General features: G+C 25.6%; 1 protein-coding gene across 2 annotated transcripts in view; it reads left to right on the top strand.

Moving 5' to 3' along the window:
* The window catches only part of LOC136076778 (uncharacterized), a 159,456-nt gene extending 143,129 nt beyond the window's left edge, over positions 1–16,327 (top strand). For both annotated transcript variants that reach the window (XM_065790229.1, XM_065790228.1), the window contains one exon: positions 15,680–16,327. In XM_065790229.1, coding sequence (XP_065646301.1) covers positions 15,680–16,290 — 611 coding nt within the window. In that variant the 3' untranslated portion in view covers positions 16,291–16,327. The remainder of the gene's footprint in view (positions 1–15,679) is intronic.
* Positions 16,328–22,562: the final 6,235 nt, after the last annotated feature.

Genomic DNA, 22,562 nt, shown 5'->3' with positions numbered 1-22,562 from the left:
GCATTTTTTTTATATATATAGTTAGTAGTTGTGATTAGTAACTGATCTAAGCATTTTTTTTTTATATAGTTAGTGGTTGTGATTAGTAGCTGACCTAAGTGAATTATCATAGCTATTTTGTTTGGAGAATCATGAGCCCCAAAAAAAGTAGACGTTTATTTTATGGTGAAGTCAAAAGATGTTTAGCTTGTAACTTTGCACTGCCTGCTCAATTAAACATTGAATGTAGGAAGGACATGTACTGTATATATTCACAACCAACAGCGAATTGTTTAAAAATACTGAAGAACTAGTCAATAAGCTTTTTAACTTCAAAATTTATCAAAATCAGATTGTACATTTTGTAAATACATCCAAGTTGTATGAACGCAATTTTTTGAGAAATTCAAATCTTTTCATTAATATCTGCAAGAAGGTTATTGCATGCCAAATAACAACATTGGCTACAACACAAAACTTGCAGAACAACAAACCCAAGGGCAAGCTTAATTAACACTGTTTCGGGTTCTTCATTATCATTTTCTCAACACAACACTGTTTTATCTGTGTTAAATAGTGATCACCAATCATCTTCTTTTTCTGGTCCTGCTTTAATGACCACTTCTCAGAAACCACTACTATCCAGGTTGAGAGCCGATCAGTTGAGCCCCAGAAAAATATTTATTTTGCAAAAAGAAAGCATAAAGAGGATTTAAAAGAGTTAAGATATAAGGCAAATACAAACACTACTGTGGAGCAAATGATGCGTGAGTTAGGTGTAATATCAGGCCAGGATATATACTATGGCAGACTTCTTAGTGTTAAAAAGAGGAACAGTGCTATATATATATAGTTTCTTATTGGAAACCAAATGAGATTGAGGATGGTGATGCTGTAGAGTATGAGATGAGCAAATATCAACTATCTACAGACATCATAAGTGGTAATATAGTCATATCATAAAGAAATAGTGTGTGAATTTATTTTAATAAGGTATATGTTATTTTAAATAATAATGTAGTTTATTTAGTTTCATTAATAGATTTCATTTACAGATGGTAAGTATCTTGTTTTTTTTTTTTTTTTTGTTTTTTTTTTTTTGAGATGATAAAAAAATTTATAATTCTTTCATATATTATTTGTTTATATCAGATCTTATTTCAGGTAGTCGGATTTGTTACCGACATCCAACAACCAAGGTTGTCTTGGTTGCAACGTGCTATGGGAAGCAAAAGCTCGTTTACTACTTGACTTGTGCCAATTACCTAGCTCCTTGCATACTGTTTCTACTCAGAATACTAGACCTTTGCCTGCATGGATGCTGAAATGTTAGGGCTAAGTAATTTAAATCAATCATTATACTCTGAAATTATTTCTATATAAAAACAATAATGACAAAAAAAAATTTTTTTCATTATTGTTTTTATATATCACATCTATTCTATTTCAGGTAACAAACATTGAAGGATTCAATTGGTTTAATTGGTGTTTCTGTTTTAAGGTCACAATGTGTTATACATCATTCAATACATCAATCAGGAGTTATTTTGATATGTTTTTAACCTAAGACTTAAACTTCTTTTTCCATTATCTTTATTGGATTTTTCAGTAATTTTAAAAATCTAATAAATTTTATCATTGCAAGGTTTTAACTCATAGCATGAAAGCTGAAAGGCTTATGCTAACATGAATGCTAATTTTTAACAAGTAAACATTAAAGCGGTAAAATTATACTTATAATTTAGATTATGCAGTAATAGCAGTTACATATTTTTTTTCCAGGACATATGATTGTGCTATGATAATATGTATTTATTGAGATCCACTTTTTTTTTTTTTTAGGTATCATTGCACTGAGTTAACTCTGTTGCCGAAGAATCAACTTTTTCTATCTTTGGATGTGTTTCAAAAATAGGCTATTTTAATAGCCACTAATATGTTAAAAACATTACTTAGCAAATAGGAATACAATTCATTTAGTTTTAATTTTTTATTTACGAAGTATATTTTAAAAGAAGTAACCTTTTCTTTTTTGACGGGGTGTGATTTTTAATCGATTCAAATTAAGGCGGTATACAAAGGATACACTAAAGCGCTTTTCCTAATACATGTCTATATCTTTCTGAATACTAAAATTAAATATTACCGCTTATAGTATGGTAAAATAATTAAAAACTTTTTATTAAAGTTTTTTTATTATTGGCTCCGAATAGAAAAGTCGTGTGACTTTTGTAATAGTAGCACGTTGATAGCTATTAAATTTTTTAATAGTCTTTATATTTAAGTTCACTTTTTAGTTATTGAAAGCTTTATACTTATTCAATAATATAACAAGTAGAATACGCCTTTTAATATAAAAGCCAATATTTATAAAATAGTGTTTATAATAAATAGCACGTATATATGCGCTAAATTTGTAATTTATATAATAATTTATAAGTTTTTATTATAAAATTTTTTATTCGTCAATAAAAATAATTGATTTATTTAAATAAACAATATTATTTATTTTTTGTTAAAGTTGTGTTGAACTAAAATTTAATCAAAGTAATGCGCAATTTAACAATAGAAGTTATTATTACAAAAGTACCGTTAGCCGAATTTCTTATGTTAGTTGCAGTTTTCTTTAGCAATCCTTATAATGAAATTTTGTAACTTAAATAGGCATGACTTTTTGTAGAATTATTCGTTTTTTATGAAGTTTTCACCATTGTAATACTAATTTAAAGTTCTTTCTAATGATAAATAATATTTATATATATATATATATATATATATAAATAATTCGAAATTTTTACACACATATTATGTGTTTTTACACATTATTTTACCTAAATTATGATAAATTTTTAGCTACTAACACGCAACCTTTTTTTTTTGCTCTAATATTCTCAATATTTATAATTCGTATAAAATATATATAAATGCGAATAATTTAAATATTCTTATAAATACCAATAGCTAAGTCATGTTGCTAGGTTAAAAAATTTACTTTTTTGTTTTAAATAATTTCATACGTTCTTATTTTTATCGTGAACTTTTTGAAAAAAGGGATCTTTTTTCATGTATTTCAATTATCCGGCCTGAGGGGTAGAAACATATTTTATTTCATCTTACAATACTACAAATAGTATACGACATTCTTTAAACAATTTAGTTAAAATTATTAAGTTTTTAATTTTTTATTACAATTTTAAAGTAGAGTACTTTTGATGCATTTGGCGATTTTTAACAGCAATTTTTTGAGTATTATTGGAATCGCTTTATTTATTTCCATAGAAGCGAATTTTCTAATTTAATCAGTTATACAAAAAAATATAATATGAATAAGATTATGGTGCAAAGACAAAAATATTATTTTATCTTTATATAAAAAACAACATTTATCAAAATATTAATTTATTTAAAATTGCTATGTTAGTTAATAAACATTAATCATAATAGTAGTCAGGCAAATCAACATAATTTTTTTTTAAGTCTTGTAATAATTCACTATAAAGAGCTCTTTCTTCTTCGTCTATCGATCTCTTATTCTTCGTCTGTCTCTTCTTCCTTATCAATCTCTTCTTCTTCGTCTGCCTTTTCTTCCTTATCAGTCTCTTCTTCTTTATCACTCTCTTCTTTTTAACCATGTTTTTCTTCTTCCACGTCACTTTGCCTGGTTAAATTCAGAGCCGTAAGAACAAAAATTATATTGGAGGGGCAGTACTACCCCGAAATAGTTTTAAGGGCCTTTTTTTTTAGTCATTTTTTCAGCCAATTTCTTCAAAATTATTTATTTGAAAAATTATTGAGTGGGCAAATGCCCTTGCTGCCCACCCGGTTGCTACGGGCCTGGAATTAACTTTTTTGGTATAATTTTTTTTTTTTGGTGGTAAAAAGACTTTTTTTCATGATTTTTATCTATTTTAAAGTCAAGAACTGTTGACGCATGTAATGGTTTTTGAATCGCTTTTATTTCAATAGAAACGAATTTTATTTTAACCCGTTATACACGTTTTGTTTCGCACACTTCCCCAAAAACCACTACAAACAAGATACAAATAATGATTTTCTATGACTTTGTCTTTAATAAACTGTGTTTTTATTAGCTTATTTAGTTTTTAGAAATGTCAGTAAAATTGACTCGCTTTGAAATATCAGAACATATAAAAAAAAGATATAAATTCGTCATGAAGTGTTATTTGAAATTGCTGAAAAATGCAGAACTTTAATAACAGAAAAACATAAGTCTTGTTATGATCTTAACTCTAAAAAAATCAAATTTTCAAAATACGTTTTTTTACTTTCACTAACCAATGCAAATTGAAAATGATCAAATACAAACGTTGCAAATCCCATTTCTTAAAGTGCGAGTTCAATTGACTGAATGGTTTTTTAATCAACAAATCGATTACTGCAAGAAACAGTGCTATCCATCCTTCTTCATCTATTTGTAGCAGTATTTTCGGGTTCTCTCGATTACTCAAACAAAAAAACAAAAGGTTTTTTATTTTAAGAAATTAAAGCTTTTTTTATCAATAAATAGTACTTATAAATTAATGTCATTTATTTAAAAATGCTGTCATTAAATATAAATAGAAATACTTATAGTTATTTGTCATTTATTTATAAATACTATTTTGAATAAATTTAAATAAATTTAATAAGTCCAAAATACAAATGCTGGGTTGAGAAAGCGCATCGTACTAAAAGGCGAGCTTTGTCTAATTTATCAAAAACTACTTATATTGAAAAGTTCTTGAAAGTAAGTAAGCAACGAAAAAACCTAATTTAGCATACGTCCATGAAGTCGAAGAAATAACAAACCAAATTAACAAGTTAAAGAAGAAGAGAGTGATAAAGAAATACGATAAGGAAGAAGAGGTAGACGAATAAGAAGAGGTCGATAAGGAAGAAGAGACCGACGAAGAAGAAGAGATCGATAGACGAAGAAAAAAGACCTTTTTATAATGAATTATTACAAGACTTAAAAAAAGTGATGTTGACTTGCCTGACTACTATTATGATTAATGTTTATTAACTAACATAGCAATTTTAAATAAATTAATATTTTGATAAATGTTGTTTTTATGTAAAGACAAAAATATTATTTTTGTCTTTGCACCATAATCTTATTCATATTATATTTTTTTTGTTTAACTGATTAAATTAGAAAATTCGCTTCTATGGAAATAAATAAAGCGATTCCAATAATACTCAAAAAATTGCTGTTAAAAATCGCCAAATGCATCAAAAGTACTCTACTTTAAAATTGTAATAAAAAATTAAAAACTTAATAATTTTAACTAAATTGTTTAAAGAATGTCGTATACTATTTGTAGTATAGTAAAATAAAATAAAAAATGTTTCTACCCTCGGGCCGGATAAATAAATTACATGAAGAAAATCCTTTTTTTCAAAAAGTTCACGATAAAAATAAGAACGTATGAAATCATTTAAAACAAAAAGTAAATTTTTTTAACCTAGCAACATGACTTAGCTAATGGTATTTATAAGAATTTTTAAATTATTCGCATTTATATTTATTTTATACGAATTATAAACATTGAGAACATTAGAGCAAAAAAAAAAGGTTGCGTGTTAGTAGCTAAAAAGTTATCATAACGCATGAATATATGCAGCTGAATTTTTTAATGATGTATTATCATAACCAGAACTTAATAAAGATTGAGTCAGATTAGCTTGAGAAGGATGTCTTTTAAACAAACAGCGAATTCAAAATTACAAAAAGCTGCATTTTTTTATAATAACTTTTGAAAGTTTTTTTTTACTTTAAATAGGCGAAATCTTTTTGACGTAGAAGTTAAGATATCTTAAACATACTGAAAAAAAAATTTTAATTTTACGAATAATTAAAAAAGAAATTGAAATTATAACTTTTGTACTTTTTTAATGATAAATTTTTACAAAAATGACGCGTTTTAAATCCGTTTAGCGGTCCTTTTAATAAACATAAATAACAAACCAATATACTTTTAGATAATATAAGCAGTATAATTCATTTACAAGAAATAAAAAATTAAATTTATGTTTTGAAAAATTTATGCCAAAATTAAAAAATTATGGCCAATTTTTTGAGGTTTTGCACCACTGCACAGTGATTTAGAAACACTTGAAGTTTGGCCAAAATATAATTTTTTGAGTAGCGAAATTTAAACAATGTTATTAGCTAACTATATTCTACAGTTTCTTATATTTTTAAAGGCATAAAAAAATAAGTACTGAAATAATAGATTTAATTGTTAATTTTTGTTTGAAAACGACCGAAAACAATTCTTTTTTATCGTTAAAATTTTATCATTATTAAAACTTAATTTTCTCCTTAAATACAAAACTTTTCATTTTTTTTTTTTTTTTTTTTAGTTTACATTTGTTGTCGTAGTAAATAAATTACTTTCACAAACACAAACAAGGTTTCTGAAAGAAGATCGTACTGATCTTATCATCAGAACCTTTTACAAGCATGTGTATATAAACTAAATCAAAACATAATCAACAAAAAATAAAACGTAATTAACAATAAAAGTTATAAAGAAAATATACAATTACAATTAAAAAAACCTGACTACATCATCCATTAAGATAATTACATTTTTCAGTTTATATTTGAAAATGGGAAAAGTAAAATGCATGGCGAAATTGTACAAAACAATTTTATTCCAAAGATACGGTGCACGATATGCAATACAAAACTGATTAAACTTGGTTCGACAAATGGGCTCATATATAATATTATTGTTTCTAAGTGTATATTTATTTATTGGTTTCAAACAAAAGAGATCTTTAAAAACGGGTAAAGATATATCATTTTTCCACATATACCTAAAACACAAAACATTAAAAAAATAAATATTGAGAACTTTAATTTCAATAAAAAGTGTTTTGGAATGAGTATATCGATTTGCAAAGTTTATTAAACGGATCGCGTGTTTCTGACGGCGATAAAGGCATTTTAACTTATTTTTATCAGTGCTTCCCCTTGCAACATTAGCATAATTTAAATAACTATGAATTAAAGAGTAGTAAAGTTGAGTTAGACTTTTTTATATAAATATGTTCTGGTTTTATATAAAAATCCAATATTTTTAGAAACTTTTGTACTAATATAGCCGTTATGCGTTTTCCATGTGATGTTTTCATCAAGAAACTTAAAATGTTTTCATCAATGAAAATTTAAAAAATTTTAATTTCCATTGTACACAAAGATAGATAAATTTATCTTAATTTATAAAAAAATATAAATATGTATTGATACATCTTACTAAAAATGCATTTAAAAAATGCATTTTTCACGAGTTTAAACTGATTTTTATAGTGCCAGGACTTTTTACCTTAGGCTTCCTTCGCGTAGCCAATTCTTTTTTTAAAGAGAGTTCGTATCATTCTGTTAAAAACTAAAAAAGTTAGCTGCCCGAACTTTCCCCATTTTGAAATAATGTGGTTTTAAAAAGCTGATTTTATAAAAAAAATTAACGATGTAAAAACTAATGCGACGTAAATAATCTCAGAAACGTCAGGAAGAACTCTCAAAACATAAAATTTGAAGTTAATTTACGTCGTATACAAAGATAATAGATAAATTTATCTATTATCTTTGTAAGCAATGAAAATTAAAATGAAAAGTTTTGTATTTAGGGAAAAAAATAAGTTTTGATAATGATAAAATTTTAACGATAAAAAAGAATTGTTTTCGGTCATTTTCAAACAAAAATTAACAATTAAAATTATTTCAGTAGTTATTATTTTATACCGTTAGAAATATAAGAAACTGTAGAAAATAGTTAGCTAATAAAATTGTTTAAATTTCGCTACTCAAAAAACTATATTTTGGCCAAATTTCAAGTGTTTCTAAATCACTGTGCACTGTGCGTAGGTTTGAAATGTTGTAATATTTTTTAACTCACCATCCAACTCCTACTGAGCATCCCTAGTCAAAAAGCCTTACAGGATATCCTTTAAAAAGGATATAGGACATTTCTATAATAAATTTGAACAGGATTTTCTGTAAAATAACGCAATTAAATACAACCTATAGGAATTTCTTTAGGATGCGATTCCTATACAATCCTGTTCCAAAATCTTATAGAAGTTTTATCCTATAAGATACCGATATAAAAGTCTTATAGGCATGGACGTACAGAAATCGTACAAGATCCTGTTTCAAAATCTTATTGAAGTTTTATCCTATAAGACATCGTATATAAAAGTAAATAGGTATAGGTGTACAGGAATCCTATTCAATCCTGTTTGAAATTTTTATCTGATTGCCCTTAGCAGTTGTTAAATGATATTTAATAGGATTATATAGAAGTTGTTGTAAGAAAAAAAAAATAAAATAAAATTATATATATATATATATATATATATATATATATATATATATATATATATATATATATATATATATATATATATATATACTTTCACCATGTTTTAAAGGAAATAAATGATTATCACTATCTCTTAAATCCATGCTTGGATTCATATATTTTCCACATTATATATATATATATATATATATATATATATATATATATATATATAAATATATATATATATATATATATATATATAAATATATATATATATATATATAATGTGGAATGCTATATATATATATATTATATAAGACTTACTAATACTATAAACCTTTTTAAATCATAATATTCCTATAGAGGATATTCCTATTGAATTTCATTTAACAACTGCAAAGGGCAATCAGATAAAAATTTCAAACAGGATTGAATAGGATTCCTGTACGCCTATACCTATAGGACTTCTATATACGGTGTCTTATAGGATAGAACTTCTGTAAGATTTTGGAACAGGATCTTCTAGGGTTCCTGTACGCCCTTGCCCATAGGACTTTTATATCGGTATCTTATAGGATAAAACTTCTATAAGATTTTGGAACAGGATTGTATAGGAATCCTATCCTAAAGAAAATCCTATAGGTTGTATTTAATTGCATTATCCTATCGAAAATCCGGTTCCAATTTATTATAGGAATGTCCTATATCCCTTTTAAAGGATATCCTATAAGACTTTTTGAATAGAGGAGTAAGCTTCCTTCTGGGCTCACTTAGCAAAAAATTTTGAACCATTTCGTTTACTATGGAAAAAAAGTTGGTTTTGGGTATCTTTCGCGTTTACTTACTGTGTTAATGATTCTAGCATCTAGACAGTTTTATTTACTTTTAGCACACTTACAAAGTTACTTATCCATTCTTGTGGTCTTTTAACTTTTTCAACGATATCATCTTCTCTGAGATGCTTTAATTCTGCTCAAATATGTTAAGGTAACATCGTTGCAATGGCAATTGAAAAAGCACACAGGACTGGGAAAAAGCATGAATCTGGAAAAAGAAGAACTATCGTGGTAAAGTCAAAAGCAAAAAAACTTCGAGCTGAGGGTAAGTTTGCTAAAGTTATATAAACCAAACTTGTAACGCGCGCCTCAGTAGAATAACAAAGTTCTTTTAAATCTTATTTAGTACACAAAAAATGATAACAACCAAAGATATAAAATGGATGACTAGGAATCACTTATTTTCAACTTTAGAAACAAATCTATTGGATCTGATGAAAACACAGATCCAGGTATTATGTATTTTAATGACTTAAAAATACATTGTTTTTATCATTATGCTAGTGAGTTAAAAGAAATTCTTTCTAAAAATGGCGATGAAAAAAATCAGAATTGTCCGCGTAAATATAAGAAGCCTGAACAAAAATTTTGAAAATCGTCGACATTTTATAGAAGAAACTAAAAACCATTTTTTTTTTTTTTTTTTTTAACGGAATTTTAACGGAATGAGCTTTATAATAACTCTAACTTCCAACTTCCTGGTTTTGAAACAATTTTATTTTTATGTAGAATATTGTTTTCTGCTACATTATTTGTATACTGGTCATCTAAGATATATCGGAGATATTAGTGTTAGTCTTATATGTAATCCAAATTGTTTGGAATATTATAAATGTATATGTTAATAAAAGTTAGTGATAAAAAGTATTGATCTACTGCATAATAAACATATTACGTATATGTTTTTGGAATTATCGTCCAGAGACATAAACACCTAGTCAAATTATTAGATATAAATACCGGTAGTTAAGAAAAAAAATTATAATAACATATAGGCTATTTGTAGTGAATTCTTTTTAACTGCAGTATGGAATAGGCGTAAGTCGCGGGGTAAAGCATAAGCGGCGATGACGTTTGTCTGACAGGATAAACTAGTTATTAATATAAACTAGTTATATAATTACACATTAGCATTAATGTTTTTTTTCCATCCTGAGGCCTTTCATTGTTGTATGCATACCTTTTATTTTTGTAATCTATTTTTTTTTTTTTTTTTTTTTATTTTTGTTTGGCAACATATTTTTTTATATCTTCGTTCATATTAGTATTTATATAACAATTTTTATTATTATTATTATTATTGTTAGTACTGGTTAGGTGCATTGTCTTTATTATTTATATTTTAAATATTCCTCTATTAATCTTTATTTTTGTCTTGATAACTGTCAAAATACGCTTTGTTTGAAAAATAATTCTCCTTTATTCTAATGTAGTTCATTTCTTCCCTCAGGCGTTCACTGCTCGTGTGTGACCATTCGGCGAATTTTATATATGTCAGAATTATATATATACGAAAGTTTTTAAATAATAACTCCAACTTCAATCTTCCTTGTTTTGAAACAATTTTATTAGAAAGACAATTGAATAAACGCGGAGGAGGAATTCTGATTTACATAACATTGCGCATAACATTAGGAATGATTTGTGCGTTTCTGAAGGCGATAAAGAAATTGTTACAATTGAAATTTTAAACAACAAAAGCGAAAAGTTAAATAGCAAAAGCATCCTACTAAGTTGTTGTTATAGACCACCTGGTGGTGCGTCAGAAAATTTAAGCTTATACTTAAAGCACAATATTTTTCATAAAGGTAACAAAGAAAAGAAAAAATATTTTGTAGTTAGCAATTTAAATATGGATTGCTTAAGATTTGGTGAAAACAAATAAATTAAGAAATTTTATGAAGTATTTGTATCAGGAGCCATACCGCTTATCAACCGGCCTACTCGAATAACAGAAAACTCAACTTAATAGACAATATTTCAACAACAGATGTATATGACAATGGCATTATAAAATCATATATATCAGACCATTTCCCCATTTTTCGAACAATCAAAGCAAACTTCAACTCCTAACACTAATAAAAGTAAAACTATAAGAAAACGTATTTTCAGCAAAACTAAATTAGAAACGTTTAAGTATTAATTATCATTGTTAAACTGGAAGCATATAATTTTAATGAAGACATAAATGTAATCTTTAATAAGTTCTTTAATACATTCTTCTCGGTGTACAATGCAAATTTTCCCGTCTCCGAAGTAACCTTAAAACCAAAACCCTTAAATAGTCCTTGGATTACCAAGGGTCTTAAAAAATCTTCAAAAATTAAACAAAAATTGTATATAAAATATTTAAAAACAAAATCTCATGCTAATTTACGCATATATAAAAACTATAAAACCAGGGGAGGATCTAGGATTTATTTCTCCTTTGGCGAAATTTTTTTGGGTAAGTATAATCCCCTCCCCCCCCCACCCCATCCTCTCTCACGCAAAACTACTGTCAGGTGCCAAAGAAACGCTCCCTACCAGTTTATCCATCGCAAATTTTTTTCCCCATCGACGCAGATTTATATTTTCAAAAAATTCTCACTTCACCTTATTTATTATAACCACCCTCCCTTTTTACTTTGCACACAAGAATTTTATGACAGAGTCAAATTTTTCTTTATGTATTATGTAAATCTTTATGTAAATATCTATTTAAATTGAATTGAAATTACACATATACTTCATTTTTGAAATCCACAATGTACACTACTAAAAGTAAACATAACAATTTTAATATTCAAAGTTAATTTCAAAAAGATTCTTATAACCTGAATATTATTACTCTCTGAACACAAATAGTACAGTCAAGGGTTTCGGGAATAAATTTGAAAATTTCTATTTATTGAGTATAAACTAAATTCAGAATATACATTGATGCTCCACCTCAACAGTATAAAGGTTGAAAGAGTATCTGACTGGAATATATTTGTTTAAAGCACATGAACCACGTCAAAGTTCCTTAATATTCATGAGTACCATTTTTTAAACAGAACGACTGAAGCCATATGATAGAGAAATACACCATCAATTTGCAAACTGCTTTTCTTTGCACATTTTTATTCCCGGATTACATATAAAATATAATGTATTATGGCAATGTACCGTAGTGGATTAAGGTATTTTGGGGCCTATTGCTATTTTAAATAATGCCTAAAGTATTTATTTTATTTTGAGTGTTTCTTTTAAATATGTTTTCTTCTGTGAAGCCTCCAAAACTTCATTGAGAGACTTTCATTTGAACCATAATGAAGGTCTCTAAAAAGTTACTGCCCCCTTTATTTGTGCCCCTATCTTCTACAAAGACCAGATCAATGAGTGGGCAGCCAACCATATCTTTCTTTTTATTAAGAAATGGCTTAATATTAGTTGCACTCTTCAAAAAGGCCAGCAGGCAGATTAGAGGGGCTCTGGTCTCCAGTAACGCATTCAACCGCTGATAAATGAAAAAAAGAGTTATTTAAAAATGCATTTTTAGTGTGAATTTGACAAGTTTATAATGTTTGCATTTTCAGATAGTTGGGTCTAATGGTCTTATTTGCTGTTAATCTTCGATCAAAACAAAGTGTTAAAAAAATTTGACTTTTTTGGCTAATGGATGTTTCGCTTTTAGATATATTTGAATTCTAAAGTGCTACAAGCTACCCATATTTTGTCCATTTATTGCAGACAGTAGTACCGAGTCAGAAAACTTATCTGTAAAGAGTTGTGAATGAATAGTAAAATGCTACAGTTAGTTTTATATAATTTATAAAATTTTAAAACATTTGAGGTTTAATAATTATTTTTAAATAGTATAAACGGCTAGTTTTAACATCTTTTATTTTTCTTATTTTGGGAATTTCATTGTAATAAACGACAAACCGCGTCCGAAAAAAGTTCAATCAACAAATAAGTATCGCCCAAAGTTGTTTTAAATATTTACTTTAAGCAAACATAAAACAATAAATATAAATTATTCTTAAATTTAAAATTTGCTTTAACCAATTATAATGTGTCCTAAAAAACCAGTCTTAAGCAGTCACATATACAAAGTATTTTCTATAAAACTTTTTTTCCGTATGTTTTCCCTATTTTTTTAACCTAGTAATTGGCAATTCCTTTTTTGTAAAATCTCACACAAGTCATGTGCGAATTGCATTTAATTTTGTTAAAATGACAATATAAAAACACAAACTTTAATCTTGGATCTGATCAATGTAAAAAAGTCGTGCGAATTTATTTTCTTTTAAAATAATGTGTATTTCACTTGTCTCTTAGTGACTTTAAAATGACAATAATGTTGTCAAAGAAAATTTTTTTTTATTTCTTATCGTTTTTATATTATTTTATTTCATAAAAAATCTTTAAAATTATTAGTTTATGTTCTCCAATGAAAATATCTAAATTATTAATCTACATATTTTCAAACTTCAAACGTGATTTACAGTCATTTTATAAAATGTGATCAAAAAATTTGATCCTGAAATATCACAAATGTTTTATTACCGGTTGCGGTAGTTACAATATACTACAATATCTATTAGCAATACGAATTTCCTTTGTTTTGTTCGAATTTGTCAAAAGATTTTTTAAGTTCGATGATCGAGTTTTAAAATGTAATTTTGTTATCATTGTTTATTAATTGACATTGGTTACAAAACTTCTTAAACTTCGTGAGTATATTTCATTATATATTTAATTATTTGTTAAAAGTTTTGTTTTGAAACTAAACTTTTTTTTTTTTATAAAATAACAAGAGAAAAGTGCAAAAAAAAGTAAACAACTTCAGCTTATTCTTCTTAATATATTAAAAAGAATAAGCTGAAGTCTTTCACTTATTTTGGAAATTCATTAATTAAAAAAAATTAAAATTAATTATTATAAAATTTATATTTTATATCGTATATAAATATAATATATATAGATCGAAATAAAACACAATTTTCAACATAATTGTATTTTCAACAGACTCTATTTTTCACTGACTTTCATTTCATCTTTGATTGACTTTCTTTTTTCTTTTATATTATTATTTTTTTATTGGTATGAACTGTCCATTTAAATGAACATGTACCAACTGTTAATTTAACAGTTGAAACAATTTCATCTAAATTCAGTCATTATTCCATAATGCATTAAATTTTTTTTTGCTTACAACAGATGTTTAAATACGCCGAGAGCCTTAATTACTTTTGCTTAAGAATACAAATTAATATTAAATATTTAAAGTTCATAAAAATACCATTTTATAAATATATTTATAAAATGGTAAGTGTCGTGAAATAACTTTTTTTTTTCAGTGATAAAACTTATATTTGTAATATTTGTTTTAAAAATATTTTTACGAAAGAAATTTTAAATTTGATTGATTATATTATCGATTTTTATCTTATCTAAGTTTGTTGCTTTTTTATTTCTAAAATCATTTATGTTTTATAGCAACTATAAAACATATAAATGTTTGTACGGAGGGTAACGTCGTGAAAATCTTGATTTTAATAGTGGTAAGACCTATACGGTCTGTATAGGCTTCTTGGAGCGTTTTTAGGAACAAAATAAAAGTAGGTTTGGCACTTCTACGTAAAAATCGGCACTTTGCTTTGGCACTTTGCTCTTCTACGTAAAAATCGGATACCTGGTAACCATAGCTTTGTAGCTATGCTTTAACGATAAAATTATTGTTTATTATTGCGATTGTATGAATCTTATATCAAATGTTTTTGTTATAAACTTTATCAATAATTACAAAGTATGTACTGTTCTTAAAGCGCTTTTTTTTTAAAGTTTCCAATCAACGTCGAATTCGAATAAACAAATATTTAAACTCTCACTCTTTGAGTTTTGTATAATTTATTCACACAACTTAATTTAAAATGATTGACGAAGGAGATTTTCGAAGTTCTAAATTTAAAATTACAAATTCGATTTATAAAACTATTCATTTCACTCCAAATTTGTGTTTAAATAACATTTGTTTTCTTGGTGTCTTATTTTTTGTTAACTTGGTGTTGGTAAAAATTTTGTTAATTTTTATGTGATTGAACATAAACTAATTTTTAAATTTATTTTCATTATTAAATTTATTTTATATTATTTTTAGTATGTTAGATTTATGATAAATGAAATTATTTTGTTATAAAAATGTGATAAAAATTATGTTTAAACTAATGAAAGTTTTTTATAATTTTTAATAAAGAATTATTATATTGAAAGTTTCATCATTTTAATTTTTTTTATATACGATCCTAATTTAATATAATGTAAAATATAATATTAATGTGTATAGTTTAATTTTTTTTTATTTAAGATCCTAATGTTTATAATAATGTATATAATTTTATTATAAAATGTATTTAATAATAATATATTGTATATAAATTTTTAGTTAATTATAATTTAATATAAATATATGTATTATTATCTAGTTTATTTTAATGTATATTATGTTTTATAATTTCGATTATTATTTATATTATTATTTATTTGTTCATTTTAATATAATATTTATTTTTTCTTTAGATCGTCTACTTAAATTATCTCGTCAAAGTAAAAATGAAAACGATGATCAGTTTGAACTTGAAACTTATTACGATAATTTATTCATTGAATGTTTTTATGAAAGTCAATCATCATTTACTGATGAAATAAAATTATTCGTCGATGAACGAAAGTGGAAGATTTCGATTCGCGATGGAAAAACTTCTTACGAAACTTCTTGTGAAAATTATTTCGTAAATCATTACATTAAATCTGGAAGAAAGTTATATTGGTTAGGTGTTTATAAAAATATTTTAAGTGATGAAGAAAAAAATCTTATAATTCAATGTTCAAGAAATGTTCGCGAACTACACTTTTGGTGTCCAATTAAATTCGAAGGATGGAAAGATAAGATTAAATGGTTGTGGATAAACATTGAAAGGTTGTTCATACACATCTCAGATGATTTAATAACGAATAAAGATTTTGAAGAAAATTTTCTTCCGTGGATTAATCTTTGTGAAGAATTAACTCTTTCACTTCACGACGACATCGATTTCATTGAAGAGATTTATGAATGGATTCGTTGTTCGAATGTCAAGGAGTTGTTGATGGAAAACGTTTTTATAACCTCGTGGAAAACGTTTTTATAACCTCGATGAATTAAAAAGCTTTATAACACGAAAAAAATGTTTAATATCTTAAATGAAATATAAACAATAATTATAAATTAATTAATGAAATATTTAATATATTATTTTATAACCAAATATGTTTTAAAATATACGAATTAATTTTAATAATATTTAAAAGTTTAATAAATTTTTATTATTAAAGGATGAAATAATTAATTTGTCCTAAAATATATTAATAATAAACAATTATAATTATTATAATATATTTATTATTACTATTATTATTATTATTATTATCGTTGTTAGTCATAATTTTATATTATAAATATTTATAGTTTTTATTTAATAATATTAATAATAATAACGTTGATATTATATTTTTTCAAAATGGATGTTTGAGTTTTTTCTTAACTTTATTTTTTAATTAACATTAATTATAATGTTTATTACATTGATCATGAAATATATAATTATAATTAATATAAATAAAAACTAGATTAACTTTTGTTATATTTTATTTATTTAATTATTTTAAATATTATTCTAAGGTTTTAAAACTTCAAAAAATGTTTGTAAAGTTATATTAAAATTTTTTTGTTTAATGTTTTATCTATTTATTTTATGTAATTTTGTAGATATATAAATTTGTAATGAAAAATTAAAACTTTCGTTTTTGATTTACCCAATCAAAATTAATGTTAATGAAAATTATTTTTAGATTTTAAAGTTTCCCCCATTTGTTTCTTTGAAAGATTTTTGTTGTCAACGTAATAAAAAAAATTCGAATGTTTCTTTGAAGTTGTTTTGTTCGAAAGTTGAATTTTCAATTAAACAACTGTTTATCGAAATATATACTTAAATATTAGATTTTTAATAAAAGAATTTATAAATTTGGTAACTATATCTTTCTCCAATTTCAATAAACAATTAAAATACGTTTTCTTATACAAAGGATGAAAGGAAAGTTTTTTTTACTTGAGGTACCAAATATAAATTAGAAAACAAAATATAGCAAAAACATTCGCTAAAAAATATAATCTTTTTTGTACTAAAAAGTAGAAAATAAACTTTTTGATTTAAATTTAATAGTTCATTAAACTAAAGATTGACAGGTCTGCACAAGGTTTATATAGAATATTATATTTTCTACTTTTATTTTTTTCAGATAATATTTCAGCAAAATTAGCTGATTTTTAAAATGAAAAGATGTATTTATTAAAGGTTTGCGAAAGAAACGATCACTTCGATATCGATCAAAGTCCACTTGTAGGACGACAAAAGTTACTTGATGAAGAAATCATATTAAGTGAACTCTTCATGTCTTTGTCGGTTTGTCTAACAGTACTGTTGCACCATCTAACGTCGTGTGCAATTCCTGTCCGCTTTCTCTATGCTATATTTCTACCACAACTTCTATCTTTCACTCTAATATACCTTCGTTCTTCCCCAAACTCACTTTACACTTGGTCCGTAGAGCAGGTAATGACGCTCTTTCGGGAGCTGAAGTTGTCTTTGCGGGCCTTGGTAATGTGGCCTCCACAAGGCAATTAGCTGGCGGAGGATAAACCACAATACCATCAATGTCCACTTGTAATTATGCGCAAAAGCTCAAAATTATATCTCAAGCAAATGCTTGAGGTGGGCAGGATTAAAAAGTCTTTTTTTTCAAATGAAATGACCTTTATAAACTAAATTGAAAATTCAAAAAAAAATAAAAACGTTTAGAAGGGTTCAATAATACCTAACATGCATCCTATAAAGACCTATTTAGTTTCAAGTAAAGATATTGCATGTGGAATAGTAACTTTTTTGTAATAGCTATTGAAACTTGTGTCAAATATTTATATGCTAAACAAAGATACAGATGATCTGATACAACGAACTAAATTATCTTTACTAGACATTCATAAACTAATTGATCTCTGTATTAGTAAGTGTTATTTTATATGGGAAGATAAAAGATGAATATAATTTTTTTATTACGATTTTTGCTGAAAATGGACATTCTTATAAACAGTGTTCAGATATTGCTAAATATATATATATATATATATATATATATATATATATATATATATATATATATATATATATATATATATATATTAAGTGTTTTTCTACTAATATATATATATATATATATATATATATATATATATATATATATATATATATATATATATATATATATATATATATATATATATAAAGAATTCTTTAAAAATGATTACTTATGCTTTTTTTAAAAAAATATTTTTCAAAAGGGGGATTTAATGTAACTATTATTTGAGCTCATTTATTTTTATAGTTCTTTGGGAGAAACTTATTTTCGTGTCTCCATTTAGAAATTAATTCGGATTTTTTGTTTAATAAGCATTCTTGATTTGCATGAGTAATTATTTCAAATTTTTCTTGTAGGCATAGTGTGCATTTTTTGGAAATATTGTTATATGCAGGCGCTGATTTATGGATAGACCAATTCAGTATAAAATCATCATTATTTTTACTGTTTAATTCCCATATATATTTTGAAAGCATGGTGTCTTTTGAATACTTTTTATTTTTAAAAGATTGGTTATGATTAGCAAAACCTTTTTTCCATTCACCCTCTGTTATGCCAATATATCGTTTATCAGGTACATTCTTAGAGAAAGCAACATCTTAATATACCACATTTTTTGATAAACAACTTCCACTCATTGGAAAATTGTTTTTTTGTTTACAATTACAATTTTCTTCAGTTTTTTCATTTAGGATTTCTTTTTTGTTTAACAAAGCATTCCTGTGACCTTATATAATTCTTTCCATATTTTTTGTGCAACTGTAACTTACTTTGATTGTATTTCGATTAGAAATTTTATGTAATTTATTAGAGGGCGAGAAATCCTTATCGACCAATTTAAAAGCACTTTTTCTATGTTAGTGGAAACATTTTTGCTATATGGGTGGTTGAACCAAACTACATTTCTAGTTCTATTTCGCTTTTTTGTATTCTTTTTTTCAGGGTCAAATTTTAGTTCAAAACTTTTAAACTACTTTTTTTAAGGGCATCTTCAAATATTCTTTTAGAGGAATTGAATACATTTTCATAAGAGGAGTTTTGGTTTAGCCTGTTGTTAATCGAAATCGGGATTTGTTTTAGAATTTGGGGTAGATGATTTGAGTTAATATTAATATACAATAATTCATCGTTTGGTTTTTTGAAAGGCTGATATGAATTTTCAGAGAGGTTAAATGTGACATCAAGAAAATTCACAATTTTTAAATTTATGTTTATGTCGATATGAAAATCAATATTTAAAAAAAAATTTATATCTTTTCTAATTTTATCGAGCTGTGGATCAGATTATTTACGCATTACTATTAAACCATCGTCGCGATAAAGGGCTAAATCTTTTATATTGATTATTTTACTTAATAAATCTAAAGTATATAGTCTAACAAATTCACAAATTTTTGCTTCATCATAGCTTCCCATTGTTACATCAAAGCTGTCATGTATGTTTTTCTTTTTCCTTATTAAGTTTCCTTATTAAAATAAAGTAAGGTTTTTCTACAATGTTTTATTATACGGATTGTGTCATCAGGAATAACTGTGTGGCTTTTTGCAAATTCAATTGTTTTACCTAAAGTATCTGCAGTTATTGAGGGGTAAAAATCATTAATATCAAATTGAATAAATGTACAGTCATTTTTATTTTCGATTATGGAGACCCAATTTATAATATCAGTGGTTTTTTTCCATTGTTGCAGTTTTAATTTATTTCTAAGAATATTATTAATTTTGTCCAATTTAATTTTGCTTACATGTCTAATCTCACATTTTAAGGGAACCAATAACCTACAAGGAAGTTTTTGTTGAAAGTTTGGTTAATGATCTTTTATTGTTACGAAGGCTTGGGCAGGGGCAGTTGATTCGATTCTGTTATCAAGGTTTATTTTTTTAGCAATACTTTGCTCTTCTGAACTAATTGCGTTTTCCAATTTTTTACGGGCTTTTTCATAAGAACTTGTAATATAGTCGCGTAAAATTTTTTCATAGTATTCTGTTGTGAGTTGGTAAATGTTATTTGTATTACCAGCAAAAACCAAAATATTAGGGTTTGATACAATTTTTTTAACATCTAACTTTAATTCCTTTTTTATCGGGCGAAACTTTATTGTTTTATTTAAATGTCATTTTCAAAATTTTCTAAATCAGGTATAAAAGGTGGGGTATTTTTTGGTTTAAATCCATAATTATTATTATCTTGGTTATTATTAAATACATCATCTGTGTTTGTATTAAGTTTTAGAAAAAAATGGGCTTCTCAACGAATTCTTTCAATAAAATGCTCAACTTTTTCAATCGAAGAAATAGTACTTTTTTCATCTAGTATGGATATATTTATGCCTATGCCAACAAGAAAAATTTGAAATAATTAGTCATGCAAATCAAGACCGCTTATTAAACAAAAAATCCGAATTAATTTCTAAATGGAGACACGAAAATAAGTTTCTCCTAAAAAACTATAAAAATAAATGAGCTCAAATAATAGTTACATTTAATCCCCCTTTTGAAATATATTTTTTTTAAAGCATAAGTAATCATTTCTAGAGAATTCTTTTCATAATAGTGTCAGCAAATTCCACAAATGTGTGAAAACTTTCAGTAGTTAAGACATTTGCGACTTTGTGCAATTTTATTCTTGGTATAAATTGAAGTTTTAATAATTTGATCATTCATTTCTAATAAGTCTTTATTAATGAAACCCAGTGCAAAATGAGAAAAATTTTTGTGTAGTGATTTTCTACTAATTTATATATATACATATTAGGGCCCTGCGAATCACCGTTTTTGGTATCGAATCTGAATCGAATCAGGCGTTGATTCACAGGGCACTTTCGTATATATATATAAATATATATATATATATATATATATATATATATATATATATATATATATATATATATATATATATATATATATATATATATATATATATATATATATATATATATATAATAATCGTTATTAAATAATAAAAGGACGCGGGAACTCGTAGAAGACCATACGGTCTTGTCGTCGAGTACCGCTAAGAAATGATCGTGTTAAAATTTATAAGATATTTACAAGATAAAAAATAAGTTAACGAAGTAAGAAACTTAAAATATTCCGTTACAAATACAAGATACATTATTTTATATTACAGTTGTTAATGATGCATATATAATTTTTATAAATCAATAGTTAAATAGGGGGTAAAAAGGAAGATCACTAAAAAAATATATATATATTAAAAGTATATTGTTACATCGTCGATTGTAAAAAAGAGTTCTTTAAGCTTTTGTTTAAAAGAAAAGTAGTTACTTTGATGAATAAAATCCTTAGAAAATTTTTTAAAACTATTTTATTCCATAAGAATGGTCCGCAATAATCAATACAAAATTTAAAAAGATTTGTTTGAAAAATGGGCTGCTTAATAAAATTATCATTCCGCAAAATGTATTTATTTTTATCTTTCGATGAATACAAATTATGGAAAGAAATAGGGGATGAATTGGTTTTACATTTAAACATAAAACAAAGAATATTAAAAATGTTAAGCTCATATGTATTAAAAACTTTCATTTCAAATAATAGAGGGTTGGCATGAGTATAACGGTCTTTAAAATATATGAGACGTGCTACATGCTTCTGCTGACAATAAAGAGGTTTAAGTTTAATTTTCTTTGCACTACCCCAAGCAATGTTTGCATAGTTTATGTGACAATAAATAAATGAGTGATATAATTGTACTAAAGTACTTTTATTTAAAACATTTCTTGCATTTAATTTTATTTAAAACATTTAAACTTGTGTTAAAATTAAAAAATTAAAAAAAAAAAGCTTTATGTATAACTGTGCCGTTATGCCCCACCGTTCCGAAATGTCACGCTCAACCTTTCACTCCACTCTGTCTTTCCCATTTTGATAATTGAATATTTATCGAAGGAGGTTAGATGGATTTCTTGAAAAAGAAAGATAACGTTATTGGCTTAATTGAGTTAACGTGACGTCACTCATTTTCAAATTAACCAGCTATACTAAAGGAGTTCTAATTACACTAAATTTGATGCTATAACTAGCTCATTGCAAGCTCACTGGTAGGTTAGCAGATAATATAATACAATGTATTATATTTCAGCAGAAATGCATGCATGCATCAAATGAGTATAAATAGTATAGCAGCAACCAGTGGTGGACACAAATGGATAGGGGGAAGACATAAAATCATTTCCATTTTTAGAAATGTTTCACGTTACAA

The sequence above is a fragment of the Hydra vulgaris genome, chromosome 02 (genome assembly GCF_038396675.1).
Source record: "Hydra vulgaris chromosome 02, alternate assembly HydraT2T_AEP".
Classification (NCBI taxonomy): domain Eukaryota; kingdom Metazoa; phylum Cnidaria; class Hydrozoa; order Anthoathecata; family Hydridae; genus Hydra; species Hydra vulgaris.
The sequence above is the reverse complement of the archived record's forward strand: the minus strand, read 5'-3'. Positions and strand labels throughout refer to the sequence as shown.